The following is a 23,217-nucleotide window of genomic DNA, read 5'->3' as shown; positions in this document are numbered from 1 at the left end:
TGTAAACAGAGAATTCAAAGATTTCACCCCCTCCTTTTGTATTCCCCGAGCTTAAAAATCCCAAAGAGTTGGCTGTAGTCCTCAGAATAATGAACAAGTGAAGAGTAAATGGTATTTAATTTTAAGAGTAGCATTAAGCCATCTGCTACCAGGGACTTTATGTTAAACAAGGATGGAAATGTCTGGCTGTTGTTTTTTGTCACTATCTGAAAACCTTATAACTGAATAGTTCCTGGATCAATTTCTTTTATCTCCCTCCAGCTGCTTGTCTCATTCCTGACCTCAGATGACAAAATATAAGGATGCTGAAATAAGCAATGTGTTTGGACTTAGGGTTCCTCTCATCAGGCTTGAGGGGATGATTTTGAGTGTTACACATCTGGTTTGCTAACTGGTTCCAGTCATATAAGGATTAACCCACGGGCCTTTCCCAAGTAGAGCACAGCATAGTTGTTTGCCACTGAGGAAGACGGTGAAACAAAGGATGTATTTACCATCCTGGAAAACTGCTCTTTTCTTTTGTGGGAGGAGGTTAGTGGCCAACTCACATTTTATTGAGCATCTTCGAGTATACTGAGGGCTTTACAGGTGTATATACTTTATGAATTAGGCATTTCTATCGTTTTTTTATAGATGAGTCTCAAAGAGTTTGTTAATTACCAAATACCTTCTAGCAAGTGAGTGACAAAAGCAGAATTTGAGCCTAGGTTTGCTTCTAAAGCTGCTTCTAACACCAAGGTGGCTCCAGCGGTCTTCTGGCTGGTGTCCAGAGGCAGCACAGGGTAGGGGGAGGAGGATCGTCTTTGTGGGAGACAAACCTGGCTTCAAATCCCAGCTCTACCCCCAAAATAGCTGGTGGCCTTAGACAAGTTATTCTTTCTGGACTTTGAATTCCTCTTCAATCAACAAGGCAGATAAAGCCTTTCTCAAATTGTTGTGTGAAGAATAATGATAATGAGCATCCTACATAGTCTCTAGCAAGTGGACATTTAATAAATGGTAAAATAGTTGCTGCATGTCAGCCTCCTTTCAAAAATAGTCATCCTTACCTCTCTCAGTTTTCATGTTTATGTGTAGGGAGCAAAACTCCTTGGCTTTCGTGGGTGTGAAGCCCAGTTGTGCACCAGGACTGCATATGTGGAGAGGCTGGGTCATAACAGGGCTACCAAGAGATGGGACAGCCAGTTTATCATGATGGCCTACTAATCTGGACCCTCAGTTATAATCCTGATTGTGCTGGTCCTGTCAAAATTCATCACCTTGAGTGAGGTCCTATACCCTTCTATTTCAGTTTGATGCTCTTGCAGAGGGTCTGTTTCTATGGATAAGAGCCCTAAAGGTAGGTCAGTGAGGCTTCATTCATTCTTTCATTAAACAAACCACTAGCCCCTTCTTTGTGCCAGGCTTGGTGTTGTAGATGGAAGGTGAACAAGCTCACAGTGCAGCTAGGGAGACATGGAAACCTGTATTTATATTACAAGGTAAAGTGGTAGAAGAGAGCATGGAGCAGGGGCTCGTAATCTAACCTAGGTGGTGAGAGAACAGGTGGAGGTTAGAAACAACTCCACCTTAGAAATGTGGTTCTTGAGCCAAACCTTAAGTCTGAGTTAGCCACGTGAAGGAATATCAAGTGAAAAAAGCAGCGTGTATAAAATAAAAGGTGGGAGGCACAGACCACAGTGAGCCTCAAACTAGTTGCCCCTCAGAACCATCTGGAAATCCGTTTAAAATGTAGCCTTCTGGGACATGTTCTCAGAGTTTCTGGTCCCACCAGTCTGCATAATGCTGGTGGATATGTAGTTTTATTAAGCTTGCCGTGAGTACCCTCTGAGACCAGTCTGGCACCAGCCCTTGGTAAAAAGAGCATGGAGCCAGATTAGATTAGTTAAGCAGGAGCCAGACCTTGAAGGACCCTGCGGAGCTGTTGTGAGGATTGACTGAGTTAATATATGTACAGTGCTTAGGGCAGTACCTGGCACATGGTAAGCATTCATTAATGTTAATAGTTATTGCTGTTCTTACAGTTATTTTATTGTGTTATAGTAAAAAAGGACTCCCCCAAATTTTTATAGGTCATAGGTAGAGTACTAATTTTAATTATTTTGACTATTTCAGCTAATTTAGCACAAACTCAATTTTGATATTGAAGGCCTGGGTGGAAAGGATGAAGGAGAAACATCTATCACTGTTTTTCTTTTGCGTTTTTCATTTTTCCAGGTAGAAACTTAGTTCTTTAGTGGTAGCATTAGCTGAATTCTTGTTTTGGATATAGAGTTTTCCACTGTTACATTTATTATTTTGTCAATATAACTCTGTTAGTTTTCATTTATAATCTTGATTAAGTTTTATAGAAATAGTTTAGTGTGCAGTGTATCTCCTTTATAGAAGTAAAACAAATACCAGGAATGTTGAAGCAGCAGTTGAGAAATAGCCAAACCTTTTTAGGTTATTTCTGTAGCATTAGGTGGTGCCAAAATGAGGAAGTAACTTAGGGGCTAGGCAGTAATTAACTGGTTTATTAAACTGGTTTATAATAACCTGGTTTATTAAAATTCAACACGTAATCTTTACTATGATATGCTTCCTAATGTTACCACTGGGGGCTTTTTTTGTTGAGTACTCTGGTAGGCAAAAACCTATCAGGTGAAAGCATTCATTATATCATTTCACCTAATCCTCACAAGAACCCTGTGAGCCATGGATTATTACCTACATTTTACAGGTGAGAACACTGAGGCATAAAGAAGTTGTCATTTTCCGAAGACACAGCTAGTGCATGGCCTTACTAGGATTTTAAGCTAAGATTTTTCCATGGTTTGTGAAAATTAAATCATATGCAGTGCTCTTCTACTTCTTCTTTTAATCATAAATCAGTGTTGCTTAGTAGTAGTGGGCCTAATTTAAACTGCTTGGTGTCTTTTCCTATTTGATTTCTTTTAAGTCATCAGTAGTCCTGCACCCAGTACCACGTAAACTCTCTCAATTCCAAACATTTTGCCCTGCCACACTTTGTTCACCTCTTCTTGGTTTCCGACTTTAGGGTGTATCTGTCCACTGATAGTCTACTCTCTTCTCGGTGGCCTCTCAGGCCTGAAGCTCAGCACTGCTTCAGCCTTCAATTTCTGTTCCTAAACATTCCCATCTGCTTACTTTGCAGTTGCCTGCCTTTTAAACACTTCACTCAGCACTCTGGCCTATTTTCTCCCTCTGTTGGCCCCCTTGAGAATGAGACATGAATCCATAGTTTTCAACCCTCACTGATGAGTATCAGTTGAAGAGCTTTGACAGAATACCCATGCCTGGGCCCCACCTCCAGGAATTCTGAGCATCGGAACGCCAAACATCTGTATTTTTTAAAAGCTCCAGAGCCTGTTGCTCAGCTAGTGCTGAGACCCACTAGCCAGAATGCTCAGAGCATAAGCCTTGGTAAGCGTACTTTTTACTTTCTCTCTGGGCCAAGAGAAGATTGTTGACATGGCGGGTCTTAGGGGAAACCTTGTTAAAAATATCTTTATTGCTTTTTCTGAGTGTGAATAATTAACCTAATGTAGAAAAGTCAAGCATTGTGGAAAAGAAGGGTGGGAAAGTTAAAATCACCCCCAATCTCACCACCCAGAGTTAATGACTAGAAACATCGTGGACACTATCCGTTCAAACATCTGTGTTATGGGTGGGGGTTGGATACATGTGCATATAATTTTGTATAAGTGGATCCATGGTGTATATGCTGTTTTGTAACCTGCTGTTTTTACTCAGTGTGTCTTGGGCATATTTGACAGGGATGAGTCTTTCAATACAATTAGGAAACTGGACTGTATATTTTTAGAAGGCAGGATAGATTTCAGGTTAAATGATTAGGTTGTAGAGGTGATAGCAGTTTGGAAAGGTAAGCTGTGCTTGGATGGTGATGTTGCCTCTTCCAAGTCTTGTTACTGTGCTGGGACTTCAGGATGGTAAGGAAAGGAGGTGTGGACTGAAGGCTAATACGTCTGAGTTCACTTGGTTATAGTATAAGGGAAGTGAAGATGCCTTTCAAATTTTTTTTTTAATGTGTGAATATTTTAATGTGTTAGACATGTTGGCATCTAACAGTAGATATAAGGTAGAAGGAGATAAACTGAAAATAAACCTGTATACATTTCACTGCTCATAAAGAATACAGTTACATGTGTGAGATATTTGTTAGTGTCCACCTTCCTGGACTTTTGTGATATTGGATGTGATTTTTGTACACAGCAGCTTGCAGGTTGCTGGGGAAGTGCTCTGTGTATTTAATCATGTTGCAATCTTACTTGTTTGTTCCTCTTATGGTAAGAAAATGTCTTTGGCTTGCTTTTATAGTCAGATTGATTTTGCTTATGGGTGTCCAGATGCTGATGAAATATAATTAGCATGAGAAGGAGGTTGAAAAGATGTTGACTACTCTTCTGGTAGCCAAACAAAGGATCCCCAAACAAATTATTCTCAGGTATCAGGTTAAAGTGAAGCATCTCTTTTCTCTCTAAGATTCAGGTTTATTAAAGGATCTATGTGTTGAGCTGGGGAGGTCACCCAGGGGATGCGGTTGGAGAACCTTGCTGTAACCATCATGGGGTGATTTTCTGCAGCTGAGCACCTCTGTTTGCCAAGAGTAGCTTTAAATCCCTTAAGTAGCCTATTAGAAAGGAGCCCTGGGCTGGGTTCAGAAGGTTTGGATTTGTGTTTCTACCATAGGCTCTGTGACTTCGGTAAGTCATTTACTCTCTGAACCTCAGTTTCCCCACCCTTAAAGAGGGAGATAATAATATTTCACAGTGTGTGAGAATTGGATATGATGGTGTATGGGGAAGTGTTTTTATATACTATAAGATTATGCACACGTACAATATGGTTGTGGTGTGTATTACATTCAGTGTTTTTCCCTTGTCTCTTCTATATTCCTTACATTTGTTTCCTTGTAACACTTTTCTTCCTTGTCTCTGGCTCCAAAGTAGAAAGCAAATGATGGTTAATTTGTTCCATATTTGCTGCAGGGTTACCATAAAATAAATTAAGCGTATCATTTTGATAATCACTAAAAACATGCCTACCACTTTCTTAAAAGTATCGATTACTAATAAGTCATGTCTGTGTTAAGTATGCCTGCTGGCTGGCAAACCCGTGGAATAACAGTGTTTGCTTTTCTCGTTAGCAGGCTGATTTTCCTGATGATGTGCCAGCCAGTCTGAGGTTACTGTTGACAATGATGGCTGTGGTGGTGTCTCACATTTACTGAGTATTTGCTGTGTTCCAATATATCCATGATGTCATTATCCCTAACATCAGCCCTTTGTGGAGTATCATTAGCCTGGTTTATTACTGAGGAAACAGCCCCCAAGAAGTTAAGCACTTTCTCAAATCGTGCACAGATTAAATTAATGTCTGCTAGAACCTAAAGTCTATGTTCTTGATCCTATGCTTTAGTCTCTTAAAGAGACAACTGAAAACCAGAGTTAAATGACTTTTAATCATCACCAAAGCAACCTTTAGTTATTTCTAGAAATAAAACAGGAAAATTTATAATACTTGCAAGGCAGGGCAGAAAAGCTCTATTACCAAGTTTTTTTGTATTATGTAAGGTGTGAATTTGGCAGGGGGGGCATATTTGTAATGTGGGATGTGAACATTTTTTATAACAACCTAAATTTTTGAAATAATGAATCTTGTTATAAAGTTTTTTCTATATGTTTTATATTAAGTTAGATGTGTTTTTCTAAGCTGTAAGCTTGGCATAGCTCTTAATAGTGTAGGGGAAAAGCTTATAGAACATGCAGACTGGAGTTCAAATCCCAGCTTTTACCAGTTGTGTAACTAAATTAGGTGTCCTGAGACTCAGTTTCCAGCGTGAAGGTGAGGGTGGTTTCCGCATACCAACAAAGAGTTCTCGAACACCAGCAGGCTGTCTTAGAATTCAGCCCAATTCTGACATTATAGACCTGGAGAAAGGAGCATTTTCCACAGGTTGAGGGCTCAGTCCTACAACTGCCCTACTCCCACTCCTTTTGGACACCATTCGCAAGTCCAGGTTGTTATCAGTACTTCTGATCAATTAATTGGTTATAAACCAGAAGTTTCCAAGACCTGCGCCTTGGGTTCTGTGCAGCTCACAGAACTCAGAGAAACATTTTACTTATCAGTATATTATAAAAAGATATAATTCAGGAACAGCCAAATGTAAGATATGAATAGGGCAAGGCATGGGGATAGGGTGCAGAACCTCCATGCCCGCCCTGTAGGCACGCCGCTCTCCCAGCACCTCGATAGCTCTCCACACCCCATCCTTTTGGGGTTTTTATGGAGCCTTCATTACATAGGCGTGATTGATTAAATCATTGGCCATTAGTGATTGATTCGATCTCTAGCCCCTCTCCCCTCCCAGATCTGGGGTTGGGACTGAAAGTTGCAATCCTCCAATCACTCTCATCTCTTGGTTGGTTCTCCTGGCAACATAACATTAACATAACAAGAGACACCGTTGTAGCTTTCATCACTTAGAAAATTCCAAGGGTTTTAGGAGCTCTTTGCCAGAAATGGGGACAAGGACCAAATATAATAGTTCTTATTATAAATCACAATATCACATTTGGCACATTAGTTAACTTCATTGATCTCAGATATACTGCATCTACAACAGTGCTTCTCAGTGTTTATACTGCCGACAGATTATCTGGGGATCTTTTAAAAACACAATCTGCTCCAGTAGGTCTAGGGTGAGGCCTGAAGTTGTGTGTTGATAACCAGCCCCCAGGTGGTGCCGCTGCTGCTGGTCCTCTGACCACACTGAGTAGCAGGGATCTATAAAACTGACAGGGACAGGGTGAAGGGACAAAGGAGGTGATTAAATAGTTAATCCCACTAGGGGACTGTAAGTAGAGAAAAACTATAGGAGACCCCTTGATCACTCAAGAAATCAGGTTTGCTTACGCACAAAACCAAGCAGGCTTGCTTAGCAACAAAACCGTGCAACAGAAGCGTGAGACATGCCCCGAAGCAATAAAACAGTGGTGGAAGGAGACCCACATCCTGCCCAGTGAGCTCAGTAAGTTATCTGTCTCTCAGATTCATTGTGGCATATAGTAGGTGCTTAACAAATGTTAGCCCTCTTCCCTTCTCCTTCCGACATGGCATTTATTTAAGAAGTACTTCTGGAAATGTGTATTCCCAGCATGTCTTATCTCTGTCAAAGTTCCAGGCTACAGAAGACATTTTGCAAGTAGTCAATTCAGGATTAAGCTTTAAAATGAGAGGTGCCCGCATCTGAGCATAGCTTGATGACTTAGGAGGTCATCTTGAGGTGTTTGCCCAGAACTAGGAGTCATTTAGGAAGTCTGTGAAAACCTTTGTAAGGTGGCCTTTCAAAGGAATCCTCGACTGACGTCTTCCATGAGTACATTCACTCTAAAGTTTTCTTCAGCCATTATTTGTTGAATACCTAATGGTGCCAGAAAGGAAAAGTGCCTTTCTGATTATTACTGTACTTATTCGTGTCACGCTGGAGAATAAAATCTCTGTTTTCCAATCCCTGTGCCAACATATGTCCTACTATCTTACACACAGTTTCCAGGAGCTACCAGGGTGAGGTCTGAGGCTTCCCAGGAGCAGGAAGACTTCCTGTAGTCCTCGTGGGGGTGTCTCACTGAGCAGGGAAAAGCACGAAGCCAGGCTGAGGGGAGTTCTGGGATACCACTGCCAGCAGGGACAGTGATGATGAAGCAGGCTGGGGAATTCTTTCCTTGGGAGTGCATCTTGGATTCCACAGTGGTAAACAAGTAGGATTTGTTTCAGAGAAATTACTTTGAAGTCAGTTTTTTCCAGAAACCATCTGCTTTGTATAAAGCAAGGGACATTGACATTCAATTTATAGCTGTGTTCAAAATGGGCTCCCTGCTTATTTTTTACAGCTCAGTTTTCTAAGAAGTACCCCAGAAATTTGGGTGCTAGTAAATTTAGTTTACCACTAAAAAGGCAGATTTGGGGCAGTGGAGAGAAAACTGGTCAGATCAGTCTCTGGCTCTTACTAGCTCTGAGAACTTGGATAAAACATATAACCTCTCTGGGCCTTACTTTTTCTCATCTGTAAAATGGGGAGAATAATTCACTCCAAGTGTGGTCATGAACATAAAATGAGAAAGAGTATGTGAAGCACCTAGCACAGTAAGCTGGCATGTAACACTAATAAATGGTTATTTTCCTCTTAAGAAAGACCCATTGGGGAGTCCCCTTGTGGCCTAGTGGTTAGGACTTCGGGTTTCACTGCCATGGCCCCGGGTTCAGTCCCTGGTTCGGGAACTGAGATCCCACAAGCTGAGCAGGCAAAAAAGAAGAAAGAGAGAGAGAGAAAGGAAGGAAGGGAGGGAAGGAAGGGAGGGAAGGAAGGAAGGAAGGGAGGGAAGAAGGGAGGAAGACCCGTCGGGAAAGGCACGTAAATCTCTCAGACCCTTAGTTCTTTATTTGTACAACTGTAAAATGGTTGCACTGAGTATATGGAAAAATTAGCTTGTGAGAAAATGATGATGGCAAAGTACTCCATATATCTGCCAATTGTTGATTATATCTTGTTCGTAAAACACAATATGGACTCTGTCTTCCCAGATGCCGTGTGTTTTTTAGGATTAGCCAGGTTCCTTTATCTCCTCCCTATTATGAGTCTAATACGTGTTAGAATATGTTCCTGAAGCAACTTCGCAGAGATGACGGCGTGTTTTCCCGGTAGTTTTTGTGTGTGCAAGATTATAGAATGGTTTAGTTCGTTAGTCTCACAATGGAAATGAAAGAACTGTGTTAGTGCAGCACTGAAATTCCTTCTGTACTTTCACTGCTGTATTACTGGCTGATGGAAAAAGGGTTAAGAAGTCAGACTTCAAGAAAATGAACATAAGGCCGCCTTGGGTCTGCGAGCAGGTTTTTCTGGTTTCTGTGGAAATCAGCGAAGCCCTGGAGTCTGGAGGAAGAGTGTGTGGAGCCCAACAGTTGGTGAGGCTGCAGCAGCTTAAAAGAGGACTTTACTGCTAAATGTGGGAAGAATAGGAGGAGGAGCGGTGGCTGTTTGAAGAGTGCAAAGGCAGGACTGGTGAATAAGATGAAAGTCATGCAGAGGTAGGTTTAGATCATTCCCTGAAGGCCCTGGAAACAGGTTTTTCTTTCTTTCTTTTTTGTTCCCCCTAAACTGAATTTCTGATCTGAAGCAGGCATCCAGGGATGGCTTTCAGAGGAGTGTGAAAATACCTCCCTTGCTTTGGGGCTGTGATGATCAGCTCTCCTGAGCCAAGGCAGGTTGATGCTTGGAAAGTGGGAAATTGGAATAGCGAAGAAATCACTGAGGAAGGGGAGAATGTGGGAGAATTCTGGCACTTAGGTTTAACCTCAAGTATATCCAAATCCATGTTATGACAGGGTTCTGCTGTGCTTTCCTAACCTTTTAGGCTTATTTGAGAATACAGTAAGCTAACCATTGAAAAGGACTCTTTAAAAAAATAAAAGCCACATTACAAATACTCATAGTGATTGTCTCATTTTAGGATCTAAAGATTTTTTAATGTTTTTTGTAGGGCGTGGGTGGAGAGAGGAGTGGTAACTGTATAATTTACCTTTTTAAACCTGAAAGAGCTTCTAGGCCACAGAGTCAGTTTAATTTAGATGAAATACTCCTAAGTGATGTGCTAAAGGAAAGTAAACTCTAACCAGCCACACCTGACATTCAGGTGGCTTCATCAAGGGGGCTTACGAAAGGACTCAGGCTGGTGAGTCAGAAACCACACATCTGAGCCGTCTCATACCAGTTCTTCAGAATACGGCTGCTGGGTGTGAGTGCTGCTTATGTGAGTGTTGCTGGGAATGCAGAGAGGAAGCAAAGGTGCTGAAACTCCAGGCATGCACTTCTGCCATTACGAGGATGAGGGTTAATTTTTTTAATTAAAAAAAAAAAAGGTTGTATCAGTCCTTCCAGCCAGGTTCTCCAGAATATAATGGAAAAGTGTCCTGAGGAGATCCTTCAAGACAGATGAAAAGAGGGGAATGTACCTTTCACCAGCAGTTACTCCTGGTTCTAGGATTTTCCCCACTGGGATGTGTGGCTGGTTCCAAAAATGAGTGAGACTGCACACTCAGCTTTCTTGGGGTAAATACCTGACTCTCAGGATGCAGTCTGTCTTTGGACTTCCTGGAAAAGAACTTACTGAATTAGTATATCAGTTAGGAATTGCAGTTGGTTGCTAGTAACAGAGACTCGAAATCACAGTGGTTTAAACAAAATAGAACACATTGAGGTTTATTTCTGTCTCATGTAAAGTCAGCCCAGAGGTCAGCAGGACTGGACTGGCACTTTCACAGTGTCAGCCCGAGCCCGGCTTCCTGCTGTCATTCTCTTCCTTATCACAGGGCCAGGGATGTTTGCTTGCTTGTTAATGCGCCCCAGCCACCTATAAAATGCCTGGCTTCCATTTTCAGGATTGCCTCATGGTCTTAGATGGTTCCTAGAGTTTTAGTTACTATGTCTACATTCTAATCCACAGAAGAGCAAAAGGGAAGGGAGCAGGGCAGAAGGGGTCATGGCCGTTCCTGGAAGTCCCAAATACCAGTTCATCTTAAGTCTTGACCCAAAGTTAGTCACACAGTCATACCTAGCTATAAGGGAAGTGGTGGTTTGTTTGTTATTGTTTGTTTTTTTAAGCTGGGCATATTACCAAGTAAATATAGGTTCTTTTAGTAAGAAATAAGAAGAGAAATTGGGTAGGTAGCTGGCAGTCTCTACCAGTCAGGATGCTGCCACTTGGTATAGAACACCTTTCTTGGGCAGAGCTTGTCTAGGCCATCTCAGTGTGGTACTCCCCAGAACCAGTATCATTCCCCAATCCACACTGCCTCTGCTGGAGTGATAGGGTTGGTTTCACTGACAAAGCACCTTGTAGGAGCCATAGAAAACTACAGATTGGAATCATTTTCCAAGGAGACAGTTGCGTACGCACGTGGCAGACACTTAGAGTTCCATGGACCTCTCCTTTAGCCCATCTAAGATATGGGCCTTCCCTGATATATGAACATTAGACTTTTAGGGAACTTCATGCTTTCAGCTCAAGCCCTGAGTTGGGAGAATTAGATGCCACATCCCTCCGTTTTTGTTTTTGTTTTTGTTTTTGTTTCACTCTGAGTTCTTGGAGAATAATTGTGTAGCAGAAAGAAGCATTTCTTGGGCATACATATCCCTTTCTTGCTGTAAGGCCCATTTTCCCACAGATTCAAATCCGTAAATTAGTTAAGCTAGCACTTAAACACTTTCTTAAATCCATAGTGCTACTGGAACTCTGAAAGGAAGGAAAGAAATCCCATGGGGAAGTGGAACTAAATTTTTAAAAAGCAACACCTGTCATACTGCTTTGTAGCCAGTAGATGCTTAGACACTTTGTAGAATCTCACTGCAACTGAAAAATGAGAATACTGAATTAATTTTGGCTGTATTTCAGGTTAAATGGGTTTCAGTGGGCCTGTTTCAATGGAAAATGCATTCAAAATTGCAAACAACAAACATACTAAAAACTACTTTTTGGAAAAATGGCCTTCAGGAGTCTCATCATTTATATTCCAAGTTCACATCTCACTTACCACGCTGTTTAGTTAGGATGTCAAATTCAGTGTTAGTTGAATCTCTGGCACAAGGCTAGACACTGAGGTGTGTCAGTGAATAAGATGGACCATGCCTTGGAGGAGCTTACCATCTGTTGGGGAGGTTCACATAGCAAAAGCGGTTTCAGTACTGCGTCATCAGTACTCATAGGGCCAGCAGTGTAGGAGAGTTTACGGCAGCTCCCCACAGCCTTCCAGGCGTCAGGTATTTTGAAAACTTTTATCAAATGAAACTATCTCATGATTTTATTTATATTACTACTGAGGCTGAATGCTTTTTTAATATGCTTATTGGGTATTTTTTAACTCTTGAGGAAAAGAATCAAGTTTTATTATAGTGGAACTAATGAGGTTACTTCCTAATTAGCTGTGAAACCCTGGGAGGCAAATTTCTTTTCCTAGCTGAGTCTCTAGTCTCTTATCTGTAAAATGGGGAGGATAATAAACATGGTTCAAAGGATTGTTGTAAGAATTAAATAAAGTAATACATGCAGAGCACACATAGGCACATAATAGGTTTACAATAAATTTTGCCTCTTTATGTCCCCAGTCTCTAGCCCAGTGCCTGCCAGGGTTCAGTAAATGTTTGTGAAGAATAGGAATATATGTATTTTGTGTATGTGTTAAAAGGGACTATATATAGATGCTTAACACAGATCCATCTGTCTTGAAAAGAGTGTTTGACTTGCATCAATATTCAACTGGAGTGGCTGAGTGCACATGCATGACTCTTCTTGGGTTACCACATCCCCTGCTAGGCAGATGTCCATTATAATGAAATGTAAAAAGGGAAAAAATAATAATAAAGGGAGAGCAGTGTGATGTTATGGCTTTATTTGACAGGGCCTCCTGCTGCTTCAGCTGCCGGTGCCAGGCATGGAACAGATTAATCTGTATTCCAACACACCAGTGCTGAAGTCAAGATCGATCTAATTAGGGTATTTTAAACATCCTGTTTGCATCTAGAGTCTTACCAGAAAGCAGGATGTCTCTCCATCTGGGGGAGCTCAGGGGGAGGTGGGCAGCAAGGTTCAGCAATAAAACAGAGATGGCTTTCATTTTAGAAATGAGGGAAGATCACTTCTGTGAGATTTCATTAAAACAAAAGAGCTAATGGCCTTAAACAAAGGCAGCTCTTCAGCATGGCCTTGAATTTTAAAGTGGCCCTGCAAGATCTTGCCATGACATGGGCTGCTGGTTGAAGTACGGGGACCATTTCCATCCTAAGAATAGAACTCTGGCTGACCCATATCTTTCTTAACCATTTGGGCTGCTGGAAGGAGGTGCAGGCTCTGAAGCTGGGTGGGCAGATCAGCCCTGAATTCATTCCCCAATGAGCCATGCTGGGCCAGTATTTAAATGCCAGGCCATTAGGGTGTTGGTTAGGGTCCACTTTCCATAGTCCAGCATGTACATTTATCTATTATCTGCACCCCTCCCCCACCTTTCCAACCTAATCACCTTTTGTCCCCCTTCCCTCCCACCACACTGGTCTCCTCCCAGTTCATTGCCTGTACCCTGTACGTTTCAACTTAATGCCTTTGCTTCACGCTTGTCCATCTGTTTGGAATAATGTTGTTCCCATTGCCCCTTCTCCTGCCGAGGCTCTTCTCTTACCTGCTTCTGTTCTTCAAGGCTCCGCTCAAGTGCCATCTTGCCTACCAGCCTTCCCAGATATCCTCACTGGAAGAGTATTTGCCTCATTAGTAGTTTCTGCCCCTTCCCCATTCACTATCACTTTCTGTCAAGTAATTTTAGACATAGTATACCTCAGTCACCTAGCGGGCAGGATTGTCTCATTGTCTCAGTCCCCAAACACTGTATCTTATATGTTGTAGGATTCTATCTTACGAATAAATGAATAAATCAGTGTCAGTTCCTGTCCCAAAGATAGTCCTGTGGCCCAGCTCAGCTGGTTAATGCCTCCTTTTCCTTTCTGGTAAATATAATCTTCCCCTGCCTCATGGGACCAAAACTCCAACAGAGATGCAAGTGGGACACCTCTGAAATCCAGAGGCACAGAAGGATGAGGAAGTCACATTTGGGGATTATTACTGTGCACCTTGTCACCTTCTTCCCTCTGTTCCCTACCTCCACCCCAGTCCTCACCTTGGGAGACTTGCTAATATAAATAGTAGTCCATTTGTCCCAGGATTCGAGAATGTGGTCCAAATATGTGCTTCAAGAATTAAGTGTGCTCCTAGAACCCAAAATTCTAGCTTCTGTCTACCAGCTTTGCCATAGAAAACTTGGGGTTGTGAGCTCACATTTACTTGCCAGTGTAACACCTCCAGCCCTGCCCATAAGATGATGAGGATGAGCTTCTCTAGAGTGGACCATCTTCTTTCATCTCTACGGTCCCAGTACTAAGTACATTACCTGGCACACAGTAGGTACTCAGAAGTTTGAGTAAAGGAATGGCTGGTGTATGTACCACTTGGTGCCCTGTAATTACTTGTCCTGTGGTTATAAAACTCATAAAGGAGAGTGTCTTTTTCATTTCCTCTGCAGATCATGTGTTGTGTTTTCAGTTCTTGCAGCAAGATCAAAAGGCAAGGACCATCTCTGCTTAGATGTGCTGTGTCCTTCAGCTTACTGATAAATAGCCACTGCCCACCTCAGGGCTGTTTGCAGGTCTCCCAGAATCTTGTATTATTTGGCTTTATAGGCAACCACACATAAGGTCTTTATTTTAATTTATTGTGGGATTAAAGAGTCTGAGTGAAGTTGGCCTTGTTCCATTTTAGAGTTAGAACAAATCTCGAGTTGTAGAAAATAGCCCTACCAGCTGAGAAAGTCAAGCCATCTAAGTTCCTATTTATCTCAGCAGGGGCTAGTTAGAATAGCCCAGGCTGACTGAAACATGTTCAGTTGCCAACATGTGATCAGGATGCAGTACGGAAGGAGTGAGGTGGCGATCTCTGGCAGGTGCCTCAGTGAGAGAATCTCTTGTGATGCTCTTTTTCAATGCAGCAGATCTCAAACTAATGTCTGTTGAGTGCCTACTGTGTACATATCTCATTTGATACAATGGATTTAATAGATAGAAGGGACAGCCGCATTTTACAAATAAGAGAACTGAGGCTCGGAGATTAAACAGTATGCCAGCGGTTTAGCTTAACCAGCTAGTGAGTGTCAGAGGCAAGATTTGAATCCAAGTCTGTCTGATCCTGAAGCCCCACATAATTAATTAATTCACTTGGCGTTTCTGGAGGAGGTCCCTGGAGTTAGTCCTCTCAGTGTACCTCTCAGCAGTAGGACACTGATAGGCCTAGTTGTTTATAGGCCCGTCTGGATGAATAACTCTCCTCACAGGGAGAGGTGACGTTAGCCTATTGGGGTTTGGACCATACTTTTTTAAGGATGAGGATGGGAAATGCACTTCCATCTCATTCTTTACAAAAGTGGCACATACTGCAGGAGGCTGGTTAGAGTGATTGCCACAGTCTGGTTGTGCCATTCTGGAAAGACCTCTGATCTATACTAGATCTTGGGTTCTTAACCCAAGAGCCATCCCTAAGAGATGGGAACGCTCTGAAACTTCATGGAAATGTGGCATTCGTATCTATATATACGGGAGGGAATAGCATGCATAAGGGTTCATCAGATTCTCAAAAGTGTTTGTCATGATTTTAAGAAGGAAAAAATAAGGAGTGGGGGGACAAATTGCAGATCTAGATTTCAGTGGCCTAGAAAGGTACTTTTGACTGGAAGCAGCAAATCACATCCTTTATCAGGGCTTTTGTTTCTATACTCGAAATCTCAGAGGAGTTGAACCAAAGATTTCTAATTCTCCTTTCAGCTCTGAAAATTACAGAATTCTGATTGACCCTAGAGAATCAAACTTTTAGCCCCCATTGCATATATCCAGGGGGGTCTAACCCATTGCTAATCACTCTGGAGAGGCCCTGAAGCTGGGGGAAGGTTTGAGCTGGGGGAAGAATGGGCCAGAGCCACTCCTCTAGGCAGTTTCACTAATTAGTGTCTGAGGCAGTCAGTTGTCTGACTGTTGAGCAAGGCACCCAGCAGGAAGGGACTCACACTGGCACACAGTTTCAATACTGGCTCTCTAATTCTCCACCAAGATCCCTGCCTCCTTACCTAGTGACTTCAAAGTGTAGATTTGCGTGACCTTCCCCTGTGGATTCCTTTAATGTGTGTGCGTGTGCGTGCATATGTTCTGCTCTTCCTGGGTCCTGCCTTAGAGGTTGTTCTCTGCAGTGGGGCCACCACATCCACCCTGTCTATATTGACAGCTCCATAGCCATCCTTCACCTCCATTTTATCCTGTCGAAATGACAGAGCAGCTGAGCGGTGTTGGCCAGCAGATAAACCTGTTATCTCCCCTGCTCTCTGTGCCAGCAGCTCTCCCCATCTCCTTGGTGCGTGAGAAATTGACACCACCTTGGGCTGAAATCTGTTCCCAGGGAAGCTACATTTATTAGTGGCTAATGAAAGCATGTGTGTGTGTGTGTGTGTGTTTGCACTCATGTGTATGCGCAAAACTTAGGGTGAATGAAGTGTTTTCCTATCTGGCAGGCACCAGTGACCTACGACCAGCCACAGCACCCAGAGAGAGAGATGCAAAGAATATAGGCAGATTCAGGTCTGCCTATGACAACCTGTCCTTCACTTAAAATCCCAAACTAATAGGTATATGTCATTTGTTCTTAGTATACCACTGCAATTGATCAAGGTATCTCCTGTTCCAGGCTGGGATGAGCTGTGGAAATACATGCTAATATGATCTAGTTCCAGAAAAAATGATTCTCCTCTATATTATATTTTCCTCTTTGAAAATCACAGCTCCTGACACTCTCTCTGTGCCACCAGCACCCCACATCCCATCTTGTTGAGGTATATAAAGAACATTCTCTTGGGAATTCCCTGATGGTCCAGTGGTTAGGACTCTGCGCTCTCACTTCCAGAGCCTGGGTTCAATCCTTGGTCGGGGAACTAAGATTGCACAAGCCGCGCAGCGTGGCCCCCCCACCCCCCCAAAAAAATAAAAGAACATTCTCTTGCAACTCCTCATCCATTTTAATCAGGAAGATTAAGTGGGAGAATTATTGAGAAGTTTTGGTTTAGTATTTGTGGAACTGCCCAGAACTCAAAGTCACTTCTTTATTTGGACTCTGCTAGAAATTGCTTCTGGAAAGGGTAATTCAGTAAGAGAGAAAAGAAGGGTGTTATTCATGTCTTACCTCCATATGGCCTTTCGCTTCACTTTCCTCTCGTTAAAACTATTGACTTTTTTGTTAATCCACATTTACATAGTGCCTGTCTTTTGGACACAGTGAGCCCCCCCATGAAGCACATTTTCAGGTTTTACATGGTTTAGTTTCTGATCTCTTTTATCATAAAAGTTTTTTCTTTAAAAGCTTTGATGGTTACCTTTTATATGTGGGAGCCTGTAACCTAGTAGGAAAAGCTTCCATTTTGGAGCCAGACAACATGGGTTCAAATCTAAGTTCCCACCACTCTCTCAAGGACATGACCTACTAAGTAAATTGATTAACTTCTCTGACACTTGGATTCTGCATAATAAATCAGAAATGAGAATAGTACCTTTTGCATAGCTTAGTAGTGAAGATTCAATGAGAAAATTGTGTACAGACTCAAGCCTACTGTTATTGATACACAATAAATTGGTGACAGTTATTATTGTACCCTGCTTACTTTCATACCAGAATTTGAAGCAACTTACAGCAAAACAATATGGTGATACTAAATCTTAGCTTCGAGTAAGAATTTGTTGAAAGACAGATGTCAAACTGGGGGAAATATTTGCAGTGTAGGAGACAAAAAGGTAATATTCTTAATTTACAAAGAGCTCATAGAAATCAAAATGGGCAAAGGATAAGGCCGGGCAGTTCACACAGAGAGCAATACAAATGGTCAGTAAACATCAGAAAAGGTGTTTGATCTTATTCATAATAAAAATAAAAACATGCTAACCGAAAGAAGATCCCATTTTTCACCTACAAGGTTGTCATAATTTCTAAGTTGGATAATATCCAATCTGAGTGAGGATATGGGAAAACAGATACTCTTTTACACTATGTATGTAAAATTATACTTCCACTCTCAGTGTGTATGTATGATATATGTGTATGTGCATGTAAGTATTTCCCAGCACATTCTGGTTAATTAACTTACTTAAGGTCATGCCCTTGAGCAAGTACTTAAGGTCATGCCCTTGAGCAAGTGGTAGGAGTTTAGATTTGAACCTATGTTGTCTGACTCCAAAATGTAAGCTTTTCCTACTAAGTTACATGCTTCCCACATATAAAAGGTAATCATCAAAGCTTTTTGTATGTACAAAACACAGAGATACACACACATACACATACTGAGAGTGGAAGTTAATTGGTACAACCTTCTTGGAAGACAATTTGTCAATGTCTTTCAACATTTTATATGTCAATAGCTTTTGATTCACCACTTCCACTTCTAGGAATTTGCCATAAGAATATATGTGCAAAAGTGTATCCATGCCAGAAATAAAGGTATACGTGCCAGGATACGTGTACATGGACGTTCATTGCAGCATTGTTTCTAATAGCAAAAACAACAAACAACGCCAAACTGGAACCCACGTAATATCCATGACTGGGGCATTAGTTAAATTATGATAAATAAGTTCAGTGGAATTCCTGACAGCCATTAAAAAAAAAAGTATGTGCTGATATGGAAAAATATAGTAGAGAATATATGTGTGTATATATTTACACACATGTATGTATATATACATACATGTGTGTGTATGTATATATATTGTTTTTCCCCTCCTGTAAGTGTACACAAGATACTAGTAGTTTTTTGTCCTTTGGGAGAGATGAACAGGGTAGTGAGAGGAGTATGGGAAAAGAAATATTAGTACGTGCTCAATAAATATTTGTTGAGGACATTCATACCTTTTTGTATAGTTTGGTTTTTACCATATGCATCCATTCCTTTTACTTTAAAATCCATTGGTGGAGGATGGAGAGAGTCAATAATAAAGTAGTGAAAGAAATTGACTCCTGTGGTTGAGCATGGACTCACCTTTGAGCTTCTTAACAGCCAAGGCAAAGAGGTAACTCAGGTAAAAAGCACAAAAAATTTATCAGGAAAGAGAAACATTATCTTGATCTCTAAAAGGAATCTAGCAGCCAAGGATTGGTCTAAACTCATATCTAGTCTTATCTGTCTACAGCTTAAAATTCATTGGTGGATCCTTGTCTCTTTTTTCTCCAGCCTTTCCCCACCTGACTGGCCTCTCCTCCTGCATGTGTATGTGATACGCCATCCAAACCAGCCTTTGCATATATTGTTCCTTCTGCCTGGAGTGCTCTATCTTCTCTATCTAGTTGTCAGCCATGGCTTTTTAGTTTTGTTTTGTTTTAAGATTTTCAGTTGTTTGTTACCTCCAGTGGGAATTCCTCTAGGTCAGCTATACCTTGTCTGTGCTCCCCAGATCCCCTCTGCCTACCTCAGTGATGGAACTTGTCACACTGCACTGTAATTATTGTTTTGTTTTCCCCACTAAACACAGAGCTCCTTAAGGTTAGGGATACTATGTTGTTTGGAGGCCCTGATAACCAAGTGCTTGCCAGGCACAGAGGTAAGTGGTCAGTGAATGATTGAGTGAGTAATCTGAAATTTGGGTTCTACCTCTTTCACCAGTTAGCTGTGTGGACAAGTCACTTCTCTCTGGGCCTTGATTTGTCTATAGGTACAATAAGAGATTTGGCCTAGATAATCTATGAGAACTCTCTGGCTGATTTTTTTTTTTCTTCCTCTGTGGTTGTCAGATTGTCATATATATACATGGAAGTTGTTAGCAGTTGTCATGCTGAGTAATTTCAAAGTTTCAAAACTAAGCTTGTTAAAATTCACTGCATTTTTTATGGCCTGTCCCACATCTGTTCACCAGCTTGAAGAGATCAGAGCCACATCCAGTTGCTTGGCCCAAGATTGCAGAACTGATTATGTCCCCCACTCTTCCTTCCTCTAATCTTCTCTCCTTGACATACACAGAAGTTTGTTCTTTTTGTTGTTTTTGCCTGATGTGAGCCTCCAAAGACGTCCCTTCTTATTATACTTTGTCACCCTGAGCTGAGCTGTCTTGGTTCCTTACCCTAGGTTCATGATGGTTTTTGCCTTCCTGTGAAGGCAGGTCCTATTCTGTCCACTCGCCACTTTCTGCCCTCATCTCACCCTACTCCTGTTCCGTGCCCCTTCCTTTTTATGAAGGTGGAGCTTATACCAGCTCAATCCCAGCTTTACATCGGAAGTTAGAAGAAAGATATTGGGGAGAACTTGGGGTCTTGAGAAGGTATAATACCTCTCTCCACAGCATATTTTAGAAAAAATTTATACTTAAAAAAGTGAATCTACTGACTAGAGATATTTTATTCAAACTGATGGCTCCCTAAGAAAAAGTCATCCACTTACTCCCAAATGCAAAATATCTTTAAGGACCATTTTGTAACTGATGGTTTGAGAGCATATTACCAATGCAAGGGTGCTATTACTCTGAACTTGGGATAGGCACTATATACAAAAGGTGAAAGCTATTCAAAGGCATTTGAAAAATACCCAGAGTTCAAGAGTGATTTGTTTGTCTGGTCCCACCACCACCACCACCAAAAACTTGTATTGAGAGCCTGCTTTCTTCCCATTTATTCAGCAGGTATTTCTAAAGCACCTACTATGTGCTAGACATTGTTGTGGGACCAGGGATATACCAATGAACAAAGCAGACTAAAATCCCTTCCTTCAAGGAGCTTATATTCTAATTGAAGGGTGGCAGTGAACAAAACAAATAATTAATTATACAGTATTTTAGAAGATAATGCATGCCGAAGAGAAGAATAAAGCAGTTAAGACTTGGAAATCAGTGGTGTTGGAGCCCTGCATTTTTAAATAGGGTGGTCAAGAAAAAGCCTCATTGAGAAGATGACAGTTGAGTAAAACTAGATGTGAAGATTGAGCCATGCAGATAGTCTGGTGAGGAGCATCTCAGGCAAGGAAAACAGGAAGTACAGAGGCCCCAGGGCAGAAGCCTGTCTGACGTTAGAAACAGCATTTAGTCTGAGTGAGTGGGGAGCCATCAGAGGGTTTTACACAGAAGAATGATAGGGTCTGACTTAGGTTTTAACCTAAAGGATCATTCTGACTGCTCTATGGAGATCAGGCCAAAGCCGGCAAGGGTGGAAGCAGAGAGCCCCACAAGCAGGCTGCTGAGTATTCCAAGCAAGAGGTGATGGTGCTGTGGACCAGTGTAATGGCAGTGGGGGTAGCAGTAAGAAGACATGGAGTCCTGGGTGTAATTTGAAACTACAGCTGACAAGGTTTCTGTGGGACGTGTGAGAAAGAAGAGAATCAAGGATATCGCCACTGTTTTTGGCTTGAGAAACTGGAGGACCTGGTTGCCATTAACTCAGTGGAACAAACTGGGGACAGGCCTGAGGAGGGAGGTCAGGAGCTTGGTTCCAAAACCATGTTCAGTCCTGCTAGACAACCAAGTGGAGAGAGCAGGTAGACAGGTGAATTCATGAGCCTGTGTTCAGAAAACAGGACTGGCCTATAGACACAAGTTTGGGAGTTGTCAGCATGTAAATGGTCTTTAAAGCTGTGGGACTAGATGAGATCCCCAGGGAGGTGAAAGTGGCTAGAAGAAGGAGTAGGAGGTAGAAATAGAAGTCTAAAGACTGAATAACTCTAGCATTAAGAGATTGGGGAAATGAAGTAGTGAGGAATGCTTCTCTAAGTGAGGAAAATGACTTTTTGAGAACTCAAACTTTGGCATTTGAAGATGTTCGGTCAGTTTTCAAACAGAATATTTGTTGCCCACACTGTGAGCATTTTATTTCAAAACAAACTTTACTCTGCCATCTCCTTTTCAACATCATTATCCTTGGTTTTTTAAAATCCTTTTTAAAGAAAAGAACCTCTTTACAGCTGAAGCCTATGATATACCCTTCAATTACCCTTTTCTTCCCTGGCTAGAAGAATAGTATCTCATAATAGAAGCCTATAGGTTATGTGGACTGAAAAAACATTGTTATCCTTTTGAAGTCCTTACTGTCCTGCTGTCTTTAAACTTGAGGTAGAGATTTTAGGTGCACCAGAATGTAAGTGATAGCACTGGAACCCTTTCATATTTCTTATTTAATTCTCAGATATTTACCTGGGAAAGTTATAAGGTAATTTGAGAATATGGTAGAACATGTCTTATTTGTTCGTTATGTGCTCACCTCATGGTTAGTATTCATACTCTATTTACCGGTTATTTCTGTAAATGGGGGGATTAGTTTGAGGTTCTGTTGCAGACAATAAAACTCAATTAATTATAGGCAGAACAGAAATTCTAACTTAGTTTTGATTCACTTGCTCAAGTTGTCTTTGGGGATATAATCCCTTTTGAATACGTTTCTTGCACCGTATGTGAAAATCAGTTCCGTTTTCCATTGACACAATTTAGGTTCTTGTCTTATTAAGCAATAGCAGCAGTCAGGGAAGACCTACTTATTCCTCCTTCAGTAGAACCAGACCAGGCTTGAAGAGAGGTAATAATTACTGCTCTGATCACAGCATGTTCTCCTTTCTCCTTCCCAACCCAGAGCATGTCTGTTCAATCCTGGCTTCCCTCCTGCGGAACCTGAGAGGGCAGCAGCGGACCCGGCTTCTGAATAAATTCACTGAAAATGACAGTGAGAAGGTGGGTGCTTGTTGGACTGTAAAGATGGGACTGGGACCAGCGGGAATAGAATCACTATCTCCCTGATGCGATCTGAGGAGTGCTGGGTTAAGTGTTCCTGCCCCAAAATATCTTCTCCAGCATCCGGGCTCCATTGGTTTGGATGTCAAAGGTTTTTCTGCCTCTCATCTCCTAATGCATCACCCTTGACCCCAAATATTTTGAAACCATTTCTGTACGCAACAGTGTACCATTATGGATCATTAAGATGAGGAGGAAAAGATCAGGTCAGTGCTTTAAAAATTCTTAATATGCAATGAAACCATTTGTTACCATGTAAGTAATACAAATAAGTGCAATTGTTGTTTGCAAAAAAAAAAAAAAAAAAGAAAGAAAGAAGAAGAGGCCATTGGGTTAGGACACAGAACATCTTAGCGATCATGTCGCCCTGGTGACATTACCTAATGTCTGTGCATCAGCTTCCTCACCTTTAAAATTAGGGTTGCCGTCTATCCTGCCTGCCTGCCTTATCACGCTTCCCAACGTTTAAGGAAAGAGTGGATATGAGAATACTTTGTAAACTGAAATATATAAGATCTTAGGGTCATCATTGTTAACCAGGGAAGGTTTGGGCACAGTCTTCCTGACTGTCTGATGCTGTGTTGAAGCAACACCTACTATTAATCAATACGAGCTCCTGGGTAAATACCAGGGTTGCCAAGAACCATAGTGGTGCCAACCCAGTAAAAAGAGAGGTTAGAAGTTTAGGCTGGCTTCACAGTGTTCCTTCAATCTTTTGGAAGTCTTAGGGAAAAAATGAAACTTTCAAGCCCACTCAGTATTCCTCAGGCCATGTTTGAAGCATGACTTTTGCTAAGTTTGAAACTGATTTT

At 41.6% G+C, this 23,217-nt stretch overlaps 1 protein-coding gene across 2 annotated transcripts in view; it reads left to right on the top strand.

The window, feature by feature from the left end:
• CTNNBL1 (catenin beta like 1) overlaps positions 1-23,217 on the top strand; it is a 167,940-nt gene that overhangs the window by 111,343 nt on the left and 33,380 nt on the right. For both annotated transcript variants that reach the window (XM_029220175.1, XM_029220176.1), the window contains one exon: positions 22,248-22,345. In XM_029220175.1, the coding sequence (XP_029076008.1) occupies positions 22,248-22,345 (98 nt within the window). The remainder of the gene's footprint in view (positions 1-22,247; positions 22,346-23,217) is intronic.

The sequence above is a fragment of the Monodon monoceros genome, unplaced genomic scaffold (genome assembly GCF_005190385.1).
Source record: "Monodon monoceros isolate NGI ecotype Baffin Bay Population unplaced genomic scaffold, NGI_Narwhal_1 Super_Scaffold_13, whole genome shotgun sequence".
NCBI classification, from domain to species: Eukaryota; Metazoa; Chordata; class Mammalia; order Artiodactyla; family Monodontidae; genus Monodon; species Monodon monoceros.
The sequence above is the reverse complement of the archived record's forward strand: the minus strand, read 5'-3'. Positions and strand labels throughout refer to the sequence as shown.